The 16,971-nt window shown below is 41.1% G+C and overlaps 1 protein-coding gene across 14 annotated transcripts in view; it reads left to right on the forward strand.

Moving 5' to 3' along the window:
- CATSPERE (catsper channel auxiliary subunit epsilon) overlaps positions 1-16,971 on the forward strand; it is a 52,476-nt gene that overhangs the window by 23,066 nt on the left and 12,439 nt on the right. For all 14 annotated transcript variants that reach the window (XM_083732238.1, XM_083732229.1, XM_083732236.1 and 11 more), the window contains 5 exons: positions 3,098-3,537; positions 4,302-4,360; positions 9,518-9,593; positions 13,843-13,895; positions 16,431-16,475. In XM_083732238.1, the coding sequence (XP_083588364.1) occupies positions 3,098-3,537; positions 4,302-4,360; positions 9,518-9,593; positions 13,843-13,895; positions 16,431-16,475 (673 nt within the window). The remainder of the gene's footprint in view (positions 1-3,097; positions 3,538-4,301; positions 4,361-9,517; positions 9,594-13,842; positions 13,896-16,430; positions 16,476-16,971) is intronic.

Here is a 16,971-nt window from a genome sequence, read left to right on the forward strand (position 1 = left end):
TTCCTGCGTTACAGCTGTTAGTTGGGAGCCTCAGCAAAGCCCCGCTGCACCTCCAGCTCATGAGGAGACCCTCCCTGAAGCCCAAAGATGGTGTCAGAGGCTCAGTGGGGCTTTGCTGAAGCTCATCAGGTCTCCCTCCCCAGTATCTGGGTTTCCAGGGCCGCACGTATGCACAGTCATGTGTTAATTGAACATGTGTAAATGATGGGGGGGATCTGTATGTCCCTAGATATGCAGGTGTTGTTATAGTAAAAAGCTTCCCAGGAGGATGACACAGCTATGGCAGTTGGATACATCCTGTTCATTTCCTAGGGGCTGATGCTATAATTTTCAGATTACTACTTTTTGAGTCCATTGTAAACAAAGTTCTAATGTGTGAGTAGTTATATAAATTAAGCCAATAATGGCTTGAATCCATTAAATTTACTATACGTATCAGTGGCAGGCCACTGGGGCTCTTCCCATAATGTGTATCAGAGATTATGGCTATTAAAGCTATAAACAAGATTCTGAATACAGTGCAATTGGGGGGCCCTCAGAGGAGGGGAGCTTAAGGCAGTATACCTCCGTCTGTTCACCAGTGGTTCACCTGGTAGGTGGAAGCCACAACTGCCACTAATCTACCTGGCATAATAATAATAGTAGGAGTAGGAGTAGTAGTAGTAAAAAGCTGTGTTGGGGTAGATACTCAACTGCTGCATCCAAACCCTGCTCAAAGCACCCTCGCAACTTGGAGTTAGAGGAGTTCAGCAGAATTCCTGATCTTTATCTCATGTAGAACTGGATTTTCTCCACCACAAGAAGGAGTTTCAAAGCTTTACTATAGAACAGTAGAACAGTCTTAAATACTAGTTACAATAAGATAAATGTTACAAGACAAGAAAATAACGCATTGTAAACAAGCAATGAGGTTTAGTTCTTTGTCTCTCTGGTCCAAGAGGAAGGTCTTAGCTTGCTCATCATTGCAAAGCTTATCTGTAGCTGCTGTTGCTACAACCTATCTCCAAAAAGCACATTCTGGCTTCTCAAGTTTCAGCTTCTTGCTGTGAGAGCTCTGCAGCACATGTTTCTGGTGATGAGTCATAGAATCATAGAATTGTAGAACTGGAAGGGATGCAAGCTCCTCAAGTGCTTTCACGTGGCTGTAATGTATCTTTGAACTCTGATAAGGCTTCCTGGGTGAATGGAAAGTGGGATTTGTGTGAAAAAGGCTGTGCGGCTTTTGCATGTCTCGGGCAAGTTTGTGTACTCCTGCTCTTGATGGTAGGACCTGAACCAATGGATTCAAGTTACAAGAAGGGAGATTCCAACTGAATATCAGAAAGAACTTTGTGGGAGTAAGAGCTGTCCCTTGGAAGGTGGTGGACTCTCCTTTATTGGAAGTTTTAAAGCAGAGGTTGAATGAATATCTGTCAGCAGATTCATTAGCTGAGATTCTTGTATTGCAGGGGGTTGGACTAGATGACCCTCAGAGTCATCCAAAAAGTATGATTGATCTTCCCCTTCTGTCAAACAAGGCACAGTTAATATCTCTCTCTCTCTCTCTCTCTCTCTCTCTCTCTCTCTCTCTCTCTCTCTCTCCCCCTCTCCCTCTCTCTCTCTCTCTCTCTCTCCCTCTCTCCCTCTCTCCCTCTCTCTCTCTCCCTCCCTCTCTCCCCCCCCTCTCTTTTGTCAGGGTACACATACTGATGCATACTCCCACCTTCAGTAGGAATCCTGTTTACACATTACACTAGTGAGAAGAGGCCTAATATTGTATTGTATCAAGCTATATGCTGTATCATTGTTTCATATTTGGTGGGTGAGGGGACACAAGTTTCTAGATTTCAGGAAGCCAAATAACAACTACAAAAAGAAAAAGTGAATGTTAACTCCTAAACACAGATGTATTCTTTGCAGATCTTTTTTTCTTTGGAGTAGCATTTGTTGGAAATTATGAATTGTAACACATTTATTACTATTATTATTCATAATAAGATAGTGTAACTGTTAAATTATAAGAAAGTATCATAAACATTAGTGGAGAGCAGTTCAAACTTGAGAGAAAGAACATACTACAGTGGTACCTCGGGTTAAGAACTTAATTAGTTCCAGGGGTCCATTCTTAACCTGAAACTGTTCTTAACCTGAGGTACCACTTTAGCTAATAGGGCTTCCCGCTGCTGCACCGCCTCCATGTGATTTCCGTTCTCATCCTGAGGTAGAGTTCTCAACCCGAGGTACTGCTTCCGGGTTAGCAAAGTCTGTAACCTAAAGTGTCTGTAACCCAAGGAACCACTGTAATCAATTGCACATCTGCATACACATAATTAACATTTGGCATATCATCTTAGTGTTGACATACATTCCAAGATCTCTCTCCACCTAGCACTTCATACAGGAGGAGTGATCCTAGCTAACTTAACTTCATATACCAACTTCTGGACTGTGTACCTCAATTCTTTCCAAAATTCTGCCAGGGTCACTAGTATGTTTTCAGGAGTTTGTATACCTGAAATAAATATAAGGTGTGGTGATGTGTGCCTTGCAAAATTTAGCTACCAGATGTATGTAATGACATTATCCTAAGTAAGGGAATAACAATACCCCAGGTTTCTCTGGCAGAGGCTGCAATATAATTCAGTTACAGGAGACTCACATTCATCCCTGAACCCTAGTTTGGCTGCATGCTGGGAGGGTGGCTGCCAGGAAGTACGGTAACATTAATTGGTCATCCTACAGTTGAACAGGATGTTTGCACATTGTTGTTGGATATGAGAGAAGAAAATGTGGCCTTCTGAAAGGAAGAATAATGTGTGTTCCCAATTTTAATTTAAAACAATGTGCCCCAGAAATCACCTTGGAAATGAAGGACACTATACAAATAATTTTAAGAAATAATGAATGTCCGGAATCACAAACATACGTTTTCTATAGATAATTTTTGCCACTATTCAAGGCTAATTTGTACTAAGGACAAATGTTTGTTAAAACAATTAACCACTGTTACTGAAAAGATAAGAAAGAATTGTACTTTTATTGATAATAGTAATATAATTATATACATAAACCAGATGTTATATTAAGCTCTATCTATTTTTCTCTCTCCTTTTTATAGGCAGTGCTGGAAACACTGTGATCAAAATGAAAAACAATGACATGTTTTTCTTAAAGTTTAATATGAAAGATGTTCTAAAGCTCAGTGCTTGGGAAACTGACGCCAAAGACTTTGCCATATTTGTGAATGGGCATGGTGACTTCTTTTTGCTCATAAACAATGGTACTCATATATATTACAAGGCTTATCCACTGAAAACCGAAGTACTTAGTGCCACAAATCCTTTAGGAGAGGTCTGTCCGTATATATCATTTCAGCACAATATGGAAGCAGATACTTACTATCTAGATATGGGAACAAATATGACCTTTTGGGCCCAGATTGTCTTTCTGGAAAATGTGGGATTGTCCACAGAAGTTACAATCTACAGGTCACACTTGCTGAAGCAAAATAACTCTATTCAATATGAAATAGCACGTGGAATTTGTACTAAGAATCAGGTAGGTGAATCTTGCATTTTTCTTCCTGTTTGTTTCTTTCTTGGGTCAGGCTGTCTGGTTCAGACATGTTACTGGGTACAGACATATGCAAGGCTACTAGCATGTTTCTAATTCAATGGGAATTCCATGGATGAACCAGATTTATGAACTTACACTTCTACATGAAGCCTATAAATATGGGTGCAACAATTTCCTCAGTCATGATAGCTCAGAAAGGGGCTATTATAATACAGCGGTACTTCAGTTTACGAACTTAATCCATTCCAGAAGTCCGTTCTTAAACCAAAACTCTTCTTAAACCGAGGCGTGCTTTCCCTAATGAGGCCTCCCACCACCGGTGCCCTTCAACCATTCGCATTCCATTCTTAGACCGAGGTAAAGTTCTCAAACCAAGATACTATTTCTGGTTTTGCTCAGTTTGTAAACCAAATCATTCTTAAACTGGACTGTTCTTAAACCGAGGTACCACTGTAATATTTTAAATAACTAATTCAATAAGAACTAATATAATCAAGTTCTATGATTCACTAAATACATACAAAGTTGCACATGAATATTCTAAAAGATTCCATATAACCTTACCTACATTACAGGGATTCAAATGTCTAGGATAAAGTGGAGTTTATATTTTATATAATTTGTTCTTTTAACTTTTAGTATCCTGTTTTATTCTGATATAATGAGTAATGTTACCTGCCTGCAGCCCTTAAATATATGGTATTTTAAGACTAACTATTCATTGTTGTTGTTTATTATATCTAAAGACTGTAACACTTTATCATGACCATGATTATTCAACCGAGGGAGAGTATGAAGATGCAATGTAAGTATAATGATAGTTAAAATATGAAAATGGTTAACAATTTATTGGTTACATTTACGTTTCAGAAGTGTCAATAGCATAAGCACACTGAAGGCTTATTGGAACTAGCTCAGGGCTGGGGAACTTCTTTTTAATTCCAAAGACCACGTTGCATCTTGGGAAGCCTTCTGGGAGCTGTTAATTTGGGGATCCTATCTATTCTTGGTTTTACAAGTGGGGCCATGGGTTTAGTCCAAGTCCCTTCTGAGATGGACCACCATTTTTCTTTAAGATCTCCCTTTTTTACTATGATGAGAGCTTTGACATTGTTTAACTACACCTTGCATTTTCAAATCATCAGTCAATACTCTCAAATGAGGTAAATCAAGTGCAATATCTTTTTTCATTGTATCTATTTCAACAATGGATGGTTCAAAATTACACATATCAAAATATCAATATGGGTTACAGACCCAGCCTCCCAGTGAAATTTATTATTGTGCCAGCCATATAAGTAGCAGTTCCCACAAATTCATTTAAAGGTGTTTGGTTAGCCACAGTAATATTCACAAGCTGTTCTCAGAGTAAAGTACATTCAGCAGCTGTATCCTAAGGTGTCCTTTGTAGCTCAGTTCCTAACTAACCCCTCTGTTGTCCACAAGGACTTTAAATATGATGTAGTTGTAATGCTGCTATTATAGTCCAATTCTGACAGGGGCCACTGGAGTTTAGGCCTCCCTTTCATCTGCTCAGAACATGACCATAAGAAGAACCTGCTGGATCAGGCCAACAGCCCATCTAATCCACCATCCTGTTGTCACAATGGCCAGACAAGTGCCTGTGGGAAACCAGTAAGCAGGATTCAAGCAGTTTTCTGTTCTGCATACTAAATATACCCAATTCCTTTAACCTTCTCTCATAGGACTTATTTTCTATACTACCTAACATCTTCATCACCCCATTCTCATTTATCTATATTATTGCATGCCACCCTAATCTCCAAGCAGTGCAAGATTCCAGGCTTACCCAGGATTCAGTTTCCTTTGGAATGAGGGACACTGGAGACTGTGGTATCTTTATGATATATGGTTTATTTACACATATATACAACATGAGCTTGATGGACACCACATTAACACCTCAAGAAGGTGTTGCTTCCCCAATAGCCACAGCTTTGGATTCAAGCAGAAATCAGGCATGGCTCCTTCTCCCAGCTGCCCAGCCTGCAGCCTTGCTTCTAGCTCACATAACTCAGACCTTCAACTCTGGCTTTTGTCTTTCTAACTACCAGCGAGTAGAAGTAAGGAGGCTCATCTATTTGTCATCTGGCACAGAGCTACTTCCTTTGTTGCCTTAATGGTTCATACTTAGAGGGACACTACCCCACCAGGAAGCTAGCCTGACTATTTCAGGAATTGAATCTGTGCTGGATCCAGTAATTAGGAGAGGGCTCAGGCATACAGCCTCCCGTCTCCCCCAGCAAACCATATCACTCTTAAAGTGTGGTGTGCAGAACTGGACACAATACTCCCATGTGAGGTCTAACTAGTATAGGATGAAGTGGAACTACCACTTTTCATTACTGGGATGTTATGATTTGGGTGAAGCAGCCTAAAATCACATTAGCTGCCTCGCAGCTGGATCACTTTGCTGACTCACATTCAGCTTATGGTTTATTACAATCCCAAGAACTTTGTACTACTGCCAAGCCATGTTTCCTGCCATCCTTTACCTGAAAATTTTAAAATGTATTGCAAAACAGATACGAAAGCAAACAGATATTTGCATATATCTCTTGAGTTTCATTTTGCTATTTTTGACCCAGCTTTCCATTCTATCAAGGTCATTCTGAGATGTTAGGTAGCAGTTCTGAGTTTTGTGCCTTTGGCAAATTTCATGATTCACTCCTCCCTTTCATCTATAAAACTACTAAAAATGTTGAAGAAAACCAGGCCCAGACTAGAGCCCTGCAGCAGCACATTCAAAGTCTCTCTCCGGGTTGATGAGGAACAATTGATGAGCACTTGTCCACACTTAACCTGTTTAGTAACCAAAATAATATGTAGAACTTTGTCAAATGTGTTTCTGAAAGTAAGAGAAATAAAAATCACAGCATTTCCAAAATCCATAATCTAGTAACCTAATTTTTAAAAATGAGTTTATTAGTCTGGCAGGATTTATTATTGACAGATTCATGTTGGCTCCTATTAATCACTGCAATTGTTATCAAGATACTTACAGATTGATTTCTTTATAATCTTTTCTAGTATCTGCCCATAAATTTGAGTTCAACTATTCTCTTTCCTTTTTGTGAAGATTAGTACATTTGCCTGTATGCATGCACCCTCAAGCAAGAGGCTTGCACTAATGCAAGATTTATTTATTTTTAATAAAACTAAACCCTTTGAACAGCTTGCTTCTTCCATGACACATCACAGCCTGTTTTTTAAATTTGTCTCAGTTTGAAACACAATCTGCCACATGGCACGGGGAGCTGATATAAAGTCTGCCTAGGCTCCAAGAACTAGTTTCACATTCTTTGGATCCAAGCCATAGTTTACAATGTGAAAACTCTGGGGAAATTGCATACCAGAATTATGTAACTTATTAAGGCAGAATTTTGTTTTTCCTTGGCACCATACGTAATTTAAAAGTTTTTCTCCAGGACACCAATTTAAAACCATTTCTATTTGGGCAAACTGGGCTCTAGCATAAGATCCAAAGCCTAAAACTATTTGGGTTTCCAACTCTGGAAGTCTAGTATTTGAGGAAGCTTGAGACAATCTTAGACGCATTTTTTAAAAAAAGGTTACCGATCAGTTTCTCTGGTGTACAAACAAGAGAAGGAAAAAGGTACTCAATGAATGGTGTTGTCCTTGCCACATAAACATATATTGTATTAAAAAAAACTTTTGTCCACTTACTTTTGTCTATAATGATTTACCCCAAACATATTGCTCAGACAACGTTCAATAAATTCCAAATTAATTGTATCTCAGCTAGGGCACACATCTCTGAATAGTTAATCTCCAGCTGATGCCACTATGTAAAGATTATAGGGTTCAGTGTCCAACCAAATCCCCCAAATTGTATGCTGCCACCACTCCTGTTAAGAGTCCTTTCCTTCAGGCCCAGAAGACGCCTGTAGCTCTATGGGATCCCTGTGAGGTTCCAGGGAGCAAGAGCTAAGTCACCATGCTTTGCTGTCTGAAGCCTCCAGCAAAAACAACCATTTGGATGGTAGCTAAGTATGATCAAAGAGATCTAAGGCACTGGTTTACACCAAGGCAGCTTTCTAAATAACCACAGTAAAATGTAGAACATATATGTTTAAGAATAATAAAATAATACCGTGGTAAGAACCCTGTTGAGGGACGCGGGTGGCGCTGTGGGTTAAACCACAGAGCCTAGGACTTGCTGATCAGAAGGTCAACGTTTCAAATCCTCGCAACGGGGTGAGCTCCCGTTGCTCGGTCCCTGCTCCTGCCAACCTAGCAGTTGGAAAGCACGTCAAAGTGCAAGTAGATAAATAGGTACCGCTCTGGCGGGAAGGTAAACGGCGTTTCCGTGCTCTGGTTTGCCAGAAGCGGCTTAGTCATGCTGGCCACATGACCCGGAAGCTGTACGCCGGCTCCCTCAGCCAATAAAGCGAGATGAGCGCCGCAACCCCAGAGGTGGCCATGACTGGACCTAATGGTCAGGGGTCCCTTTACCTTTACCTTTAAGAACCCTGTTACTAAATAGGAAGAAAATATTTTAGGAGGTCAATTAAGAAATTAGAAATATAATGGAAAATATACTAAAAATAAATAAATCCGACAACCTAAGCTAAGACACTTCATCATCACGCTCTGACTTTTCAAAGAGATGTGGCTTGACAAGTCAGTTCAACAACGAAAACTCAGAATACAAGATGGGGATAAACAGGAGGCTAGCAGAGGGGTTAGTTTGGGGCAAGGAATACAAGGTATTTTTATATATTTTTGCCTGTTATCCCACTTCTCAGCCAATCACAGGGCTACTTAGCTGCAAATTTCCAGAACCTAGGTTGAATGATAGAGCCTTATGACAGCACAGTGGAAAAATGTAACTTTAGTTAGTAAATAACAATTTCTGTCCTTGGGATACTGATATACAGCAGATGCAGTATATCTTGGGCCTGCTAGCTGAGGGTCAGAAACTGCTATCTCTTGCTTGAAGTCTGAAGTTCTTAAATGAACCAAGTTTTAGAAGAAGAAGAGTTTGGATTTGATATCCCGCCTTTCACTCCCTATAAGGAGTCTCAAAGTGGCTAACATTCTCCTTTCCCTTCCTCCCCCACAACAAACACTCTGTGAGGTGAGTGGGGCTGAGAGACTTCAAAGAAATGTGACTGGCCCAAGGTCACCCAGCAGCTGCATGTGGAGGAGCGGAGACTCGAACCCGGTTCTCCAGATTACGAGAGTACCGCTCTTAACCACTACACCACACTGGCTCTCTCTCTTTACCCACAAAGAACCAAAATTTGACACAGATTCCCAGGTTGGGCACAAACCTGGCATGGGATCTAAAAATCTTGATATCCCTCATCCTGTTGCTTAGCACTGGGTCCCTTTTGGGATGTTACTATAAAAGCTTGAGGTCATTATTTCAGATAGGAAATCAATATGTAGAAGCAACAATTCTCATGCAAAGGGGTTTTTAGTTCAAAGGTCAAATGAATGATAAATACAAGTGGCCACACTGACAGCAAACACCATTGCCAGATTTGTTTGGGCCCTTAGCATACCCCCAGCCGTGTCGGTGCACCATGTTGCAATGGGTAGCCATGCTTCCACTCTCATTTTCATCATCTCTATCCTGTTTTGGCTGCTTTGCCAGTGTATCTTTGCTTGCGGAACAGTTCTACTGACAGAGTGCTCTGTTGGCAGATTGTGGGAGTTCCACTGGCACATTGGTCATGCCAGCAATATATGATAAATTCTGACAGTATTGCGGTGCTTCCACCAGACCCTGAATCCCCCAGCCAGAATCTCAAGTATAAGACTGAACTCTTAAAAACTTAAGTTTGTGGATTTGAATTTTGGGAACAGATAATGAAATAAATATCAGTTGTGAAAGCAACACATAAGTATTATATAAAGGATTGATTTTAAGTGTCTTAAATATACCTGTTTTATGGCTGGTACTTCCTTGTAGAATTAGTTCAACGGGTATTATGACAATTGAAGTGGAACCTTCCCTCACTGGAAGAACATGTATGACTCCTAACAAGGTAGGTTTTTAGCATGAGATGCTAATCTTTCTTTTTAAAAAAGGATGAAAACAACTGAATACCATAGTACCTTAAGCACTAACAAATACAGTGTTGCAAAAACTTTCATTTTTTAAAAAAATACCTGATAGAGATCTTTAATGTCTGACTTTATATCAAATGAAGATAAAGTTGGCTTGGAGGACCACATGGTGTGCAGAAACAACATTAGAGGGGAAATCCTAAGGGGAACCCCGCCCCCCCCAAACCCCAATAAGGACAGAGCCGCATACTGCTGCTTGAAGTGTGTAGGAGGATTACAGACATTCCCAGTGAGAGGAGGGATGGAATAAAATATTGTGAGGTACACAATATTTAAATGGGAGTTTAAATGGGAATTGCTCACACACACACTACTTCTGCCATCATGGTGCCCCATCTCTTGCCGAACTTGACAGGAGCCAGGGTGGTGTGGCCCCTTTTGAAGTGGCCCTTCCTGAAACCAGAGGTTTTAGAAAACTACCACCTAGTCATACAATAATAGCTGATAGATGTTGCTGACCGCCTGGTCCCCATTTTTCAGTACAGTGGTACCTCGGGTTACATACGCTTCAGGTTACATACGCTTCAGGTTACAGACTCCGCTAACCCAGAAATAGTGCTTCAGGTTAAGAACTTTGCTTCAAGATGAGAACAGAAATTGTGCTTCAGCAGGAGGCCCCATTAGCTAAAGTGGTGCTTCAGGTTAAGAACTGTTTCAGGTTAAGAATGGACCTCTGGAACGAATTAAGTACTTAACCTGAGGTACCAATGTATACAGTTCTGCCATTCATATTGGGTGGAAGGACAGAGGTTAGATCAGATAGAAAAATCTCCTGGCCACAACCTGGATTGTCAGGAGCAGCTGTACGCTAAGCAGCATTTGGCTGCATACATACTCTATCAAGGGAAATGCCTCAGTCAGTGGCAAGGGCTCCAGCCTCCTTGGATCCTCTATCAACATCAGGTTCAGTTTTATTCTCCTTATTCAGCAGACCGTAGCCTTCAGACACCAACAAGTTCAGGACCAAGGATGCTCTGGTTAATGGATGATAGAGAGAAAGAATGAAGCAGAAAGTTAGGCAATATCATGATATTAATCATATCAAACTCTTAAATTCCACATTCTCTCTCCCAGCAGTTTTGCATAAATATTAAATGACAAACATTACCAAATAAAAAGAGCCTCACAAGACACAGTTCTGTCTCCACTATCTGGGTACATATTGAGAGGTAAAATTAAAACCATCTCAAGTGTTTGCCTTGGATAGTCACCAGCAGTATAATATCTGATACTTTAACGATACCAGGGACAAAAGCCACTGATAAGTCCAATAAAATCAAGATCTTGCTGTGACTTTCAGAGATTGTCCACCAAAACAATCAAAATACTGTTTTCAGGTAGCTGTTTATTGAGCTTATTGAGTTTATCCTGATTTGTTCACACTTTTTGTGGTTGTGACATTATATGACATTGCCATCTAGTGGTTGTTAGCATACACTCACCAGTGCAATTTTTGTTAACTTTCCCCTTTCTGACTTTTGATGGTAAGTGATAAAAAATTACACAAGATACCAACTACTAAATGGCAGTGTCATATAGCCTGCATATATATGTGCAAAAAAAATCAAGACGAATGCTCAATAAACTGCCCATCTGGAATTACTGTCAGTCTAAAAATATTGCCGTCATATGATAAAGGGTTGAGGAGGACTGTGTTTGTTTGTTTGTTTGTTTGCTTGCTTGCTTGCTTGCTTGCTTGCTTGCTTGCTTGTTTGTTTGTTGAAACATTTTTATACAGCCTTTTGCCCAAAGGCTTCAGAATAACATACAGCATAACATACATACATACATTCATAACATAATGTAACAATCATAAAATATAAAAGATAAGAAGCATAGCTGTCAACCGTCCCTTATTTGGCGGGATAGTCCCTTATCCCAGCGCCGTGTCCCGCTGCTGTCCCTTATTGATGATGTCCCCTAAATTTTCTGGATTTCAAAGGAAGCAGCTTCTCTCCCTCCCTCCCTGCCGGCCAGGGAGGAGGGAGGCTCCAACTGTGTTGCTTGGCTGCGTTGCTCACCCAATAAGGAGTCTAAGAATGACTGGAGGGTGGAGCTTGCATGCCTTGTGCCGATCAAATCGGCCGCGTTGACTAGGGTCTCGCCTTTGCTCAGCGCTTCCCAGCAGAGAGGTGACGGTGGTTTTCCTTGCTGCACCCCCTTTGCCGGGTTGCTGCGCTGTGGGAACCACCGCTTGAGGCTTCGTTTGACTACTGGCAGGGCTTTCTGCCTTTGGCTCGGAGGGGCTCAGAAGTCAAACATCCCTGTGCTCTGAAAATCCCTTATTTTGGCTGCTGATCCCTTATTTCCGAGGCTGCTGATCCCTTATTTTCAAATCTGTAAGTGTAGCCTTATTGGAGTTCACCGATTGGGTCTGCGTTGCTCCGGGACAGGAGGAAGGAAGTCAAAATGACACCGAGGTTGGTTCAAAGAAAGAGTTTATTCTGCTCTCCGGATAGCAGAAGGCACCTGCATGGTGAGTCCACAGCAAGTACAAAGAAATGACAGGTTTCATGCAGTTTATATATCCTCCAGGCACCCTCTCACTCCTCCCCTAGGAGCCCAACCACGTCAGCGTACGTACACAGGTTGACATCACATATGTTCCTGCTCTGGTACTCTCAACCATAAAGGGATCTTCCTTCCTGCACTCCTGACCATAAAAGGATATTCCTGTTCCTACTCCTATCTTGGAGCAAGAGGTCACTACTTCCGAGAACATGCTCTGGCGTTAGTCCCAGACTTGGGTCTCTGCATCATTTGTGTTCAGAACATAAGATATGTCTGTGTCTGTTCTACTGGTAGAGTCGAGGCCAGTCTTGCTGTCAAACTGATAAGGGAGAGAGCTGTGTTCTTGTTTTGCATTTGCTGAACGGCTGAAGTTTATGCATTTTAGCTAAGGAGAAATGGGGATTTTGGTGCAGTTTAAAAACTGCCTGCACAGTCAGTTTTTGGGTTTTGGAAACCCATTCCTTCATAATTTGACAGGTATGATAAGAAGAGTTATGTCAATACTATTCATAATAAATGTCAAGTTATTCATAAATTATTTCAGTCATGGGTATCTGAAATGGCACCACAGTCACCTGTTCAATAAAATTTCCCCCAACAGAGAAGTTGGAGCCGGGCCTAAAGTTAGAATGGCTATTCAAGCACAGAGATTTAAAGTTAGGGTGAATTTACTCTTTCAAGCACTTCCTTGAGCAGCGATGACACCGCATAATTTTGTCAGCAATACATTAATGAGCCCTTACAAAAATTGATTCAATCTCTTATCACTTGATTTGATCACCCTCATTCAGTTCAGTTTTTGAATTAGAAATCTGTAAGAGATATAGCCTGCTATTGTAGGTTTAAGATGTTTCAGTTTTCCAGGCTCAGTCTTATATTTAACTTTAACTCAGTGTAGACCCATTGAAATGAATAGCTATAACCAATTTAGGTCCACTAACTGCAATAAAAGTTAGAAAAATTAAAGACAAGCCTAACCCCATATACTTGGAAATGAAGTGATCAGTGAGACTTAATCCAAAGTAATTATACTAAGGGTTGCAGCCAGAGTACCGTATTTTATGAATTTGCTTTCTACCAAGAGTAAGTAGTTTCTAGGAGAGTGAACTGCTTGACACCTCCAAATGAGGGACAATTTAGCTAAAGTTGTATATTGATTTCTTTAGGAGATAATAATAATAATAATAATAATAATAATAATAATAATAATAATAATAATAAATTTATTTATATCCCACCCTCCCCAGCCGAAGCTGGGCTCAGAGCGGCTAACAACATTAAAATGATACAACATTCCAAAATCATTTCATTATAAAATCAATTCAAATCAGATGAATGGCAATAGTTAAGTATGTGATCAATGGGACCTCTCTAGCCATGTTGTGCATTGGAAGGCACATTAAAAAATGCATTATTTTATTTGTTACATATATTTTAATACTGTACTGCATGCATGTAAATCACAAAAATTGGCTTTCAAATGTCAGCTTTTAAACCTAGATCTGTGCTGTCTCTCTCCCCTCCCCCCCCCCCCCACACAGTGCCATTACAGTGGTGTGAGTTTGAACAGAAACTATTTTTCCCCACTGATATTTTGGCCATTATGTGTGATGGATGGCAGAAACTGTCAGCTTACTAGAATGTGCTTCTTTTCAGGTAGCGCACATAAATGTTGGATGTCCTGTATTTCGAGACCTGGCTATTGAAAAGCAAGTAACAATGCTATTTTTTCCTTCTTCCTCCATGTTCTACATTGCAAAAAATAACTAAAATGTAGATACTATAGTCAGATTGGGTGCTGTTGGGTTTTCTTTGACGTTGACTGTATTGTATAACTGGTCTTATCTTGTTTATTAATTGCAGTTTACTATGAGTTTTAGCCACCTCAGAAACCCTGTTTTGAGGGCAGATGAGTGAGATAAATTAACCTGTCTGTGAACGCAAGGAACACTTATGTACCAGGACCAACAAAGTCTATCTAACCGCAGCATCCTGCTCCCAGAAATCCAAAGTGAGGCATGAAAGCAATAGTATTCCCTCTGAGAAGGCTGTTCAGTGGCACCATGCTTCCAATCTTGGGGGTTCAAGTTACCTCTCTCAGCTCATAGCTGTTGATTGACTTATCTTTCATAAACTTGTCTTGTCCCTTTAAGAGTCATCTAAGCCAGTGACTGTCACCTCACCACAGCTTGTGACAGTGAGATCTATTAATTATGCCTGCTGTGAAGTAATACTAACTTTTAGCAAATTCAGATAACTTAAAGTTCCTTCATATTAATCCTAGGCCTTTTGAGCTGCATTTTCCTGCTGTGGGGACAGTTTTTAAGCCCTTCACCTTGCTTATTGGGGTCTGGGAAAGTCATGCAAGGCCTCTGGAAGGCAGTGGGAGGCTCCCAAGATTTTGGACAGCCCTGCAAGATTTCATTGGAGGCTCCCACAGCCTTCCAGAGGTCTCCCACATGCTTCCCAGAGCCCAGTAAGCAGTGCCTGGTGTGGGGGCATGTCCTGCAATCAGGGGCGGGGCGATCTGCACCCATGAGTGCGGGGCAAGCCTTTCCAACACTTGGAGCCTCTCCGCCACCTCCCCCTCAGCTGTAGGGCAGCTGAGGGAGAGGTAGTAGGCAGACGCAAGTCCCACGCTGTCGTTTGAGGCAGCGTGGAGCCTGCAGGTACCTAATAATAATAATAATAATAATAAAATTTATTTATATCCCACCCTCCCCAGCCGAAGCCGGGCTCAGGGCGGCTAACAACAATAAAATAGTACAACATTCTAAAAACATTTCATTATAAAAATTAATTAAAATCAAATTGATGGCAACCATTAAGCTAAAGTTCTGTAGAGATTGCCAAAGGAGGGAGTCAGGCTGCGCCCTGACCAAAGGCCTGGTGGAACAGCTCTGTCTTGCAGGCCCTGCGGAAAGATGTCAAGTCCCGCAGGGCCCTAGTCTCTTGTGACAGAGCGTTCCACCAGATTGGAGCCGCAGCCGAAAAAGACCTGGCTCTAGTTGAGGCCAGCCTAACCTCTCTGTGGCCTGGGACCTTCAGGATGTTTTATTTGAAGATCGTACGTTCCTCTGTGGGACATACCAGGAGAGGCGGTCCTGTAGGTACGAAGGTCCTAGGCCGTATAGGGCTTTAAAGGTTAAAAGCAGCACCTTAAACCTGATCCTGTACTCCACCAGGAGCCAGTGCAGCTGGTATAGGACCGGGTAAATGTGATCTCGCAGTGAAGACCCCATAAGGAGTCTCACCGCGGCATTCTACACCCGCTGGAGTTTCTGGGTCAGTCTCAGGGCAGCCCCACGTAGAGCGAGTTACAGTAATCCAGTCTGGAGGTGACCATCACGTGGATCACAGTGGCTACGTCAGGGCGAGAGAGGTAAGGGGCCAACTGCTTAGCTTGGTGGAGATGAAAAAATGCCGCCTTTGCTATAGCTGTAATCTGCGCCTCCATGGAAAGGGAGGTGTCGAAGATTACACCCAAACTCTTAACGGACGGTGCTGGCACTAATTGCACCCCCGCAAGAGATGGGAGTTGCGCCCTCAATCCCTTATCGTCCCGTCCCAGCCAGAGGACCTCTGTCTTCGAAGGATTTAACTTCAACTGGCTCCCACCTAACCATCCAGCCACAGCCACCACGTCCCTCCTAAAAAGTTTTGTGAGCCCAGTTTTTTTAAACAACTTATTTTGTCAACCCCCCCCCCCCGGTGATGAAACCCAGGGTGGACCCCGCACCCAGCACCCCTCTTCCTCCACCACTTCCTGTAAGATAAGGATAGTCATGTGGTGGCAGTTTCAGGGGTCTTCCTGCCTTTGCATGCAAACCCTTGGAATGTTGCCTCTGTGTAAGTTGCAGGCCAACTGTACACTCCTTACTGAAATGCAAGAAATTGCATTTGTACTGATATTCTTCCAGCTTTAGAAGATGCTTCTGTCTATGTAGGCATTCTCTTGAACTCTTCACCAGAGACCTCTGTTTAAATTGCTGTGTTATTTTCATTAGATTGTTTTATTGTGTATTTTAATTATGGATGTTTATATTTTAATATAATTGGTTTTATACCTCGTAAACCTTTTAGAACCCTATTTTGGCATTCAGATATATATAAATGAAATAATAAGAATATTAATAATATATAAAATGTAGAAGGACCATAATAAATTCTGTGCTATATTTTCAAACTATCATTTAATCATAAATATCTTTATATAATTGTATTTCTCTTTTTTGTGTCCACAGACCCACAAATTGTAGCAATCAAACTTTTACATTCAAAATACCCGCGTAAGAAACTTCATATAAAATATGGATGGAAATAGATTGTTTTTGACTGCTTTTCCAATTTATTTAAGTGTTCTGTAGGTGGTAGAGTACAGGCATTATTTTTTTGTTTTTTTAATGCTGTCATTCATCAGAGCTGCCAACTCTGATAGTGCTGATCATTTCTGAGACTGACATAGTGAATCCAGATACAAAATTCCTCCCTCCTAAAGATCATCCAAGCAGCAGTATTTTAACTTTGCTGGCAAACCCATTTAGTCTGTCCCAAAACACAATAGTGAGCTTGCTACTAAGTCTTTTGCTAAATTTATACTCCACCATATCCTTTTGCTATATGGAAAGTGTAAATAAGATAAATATGTTATTTTATTGTCCATAAGCTGTAACAAAACTAACACATCAATAGAAAACAAAACTTTAAAGACAGTAGCTGCATAGGTATATCATAGGCAGATATTACAAGAACCATGAATCAATATATATGTTGTCAAAACTTAAG

The sequence above is a fragment of the Podarcis gaigeae genome (genome assembly GCF_964106915.1).
Source record: "Podarcis gaigeae genome assembly, chromosome: 3".
In the NCBI taxonomy this organism is placed as follows: Eukaryota; Metazoa; Chordata; class Lepidosauria; order Squamata; family Lacertidae; genus Podarcis; species Podarcis gaigeae.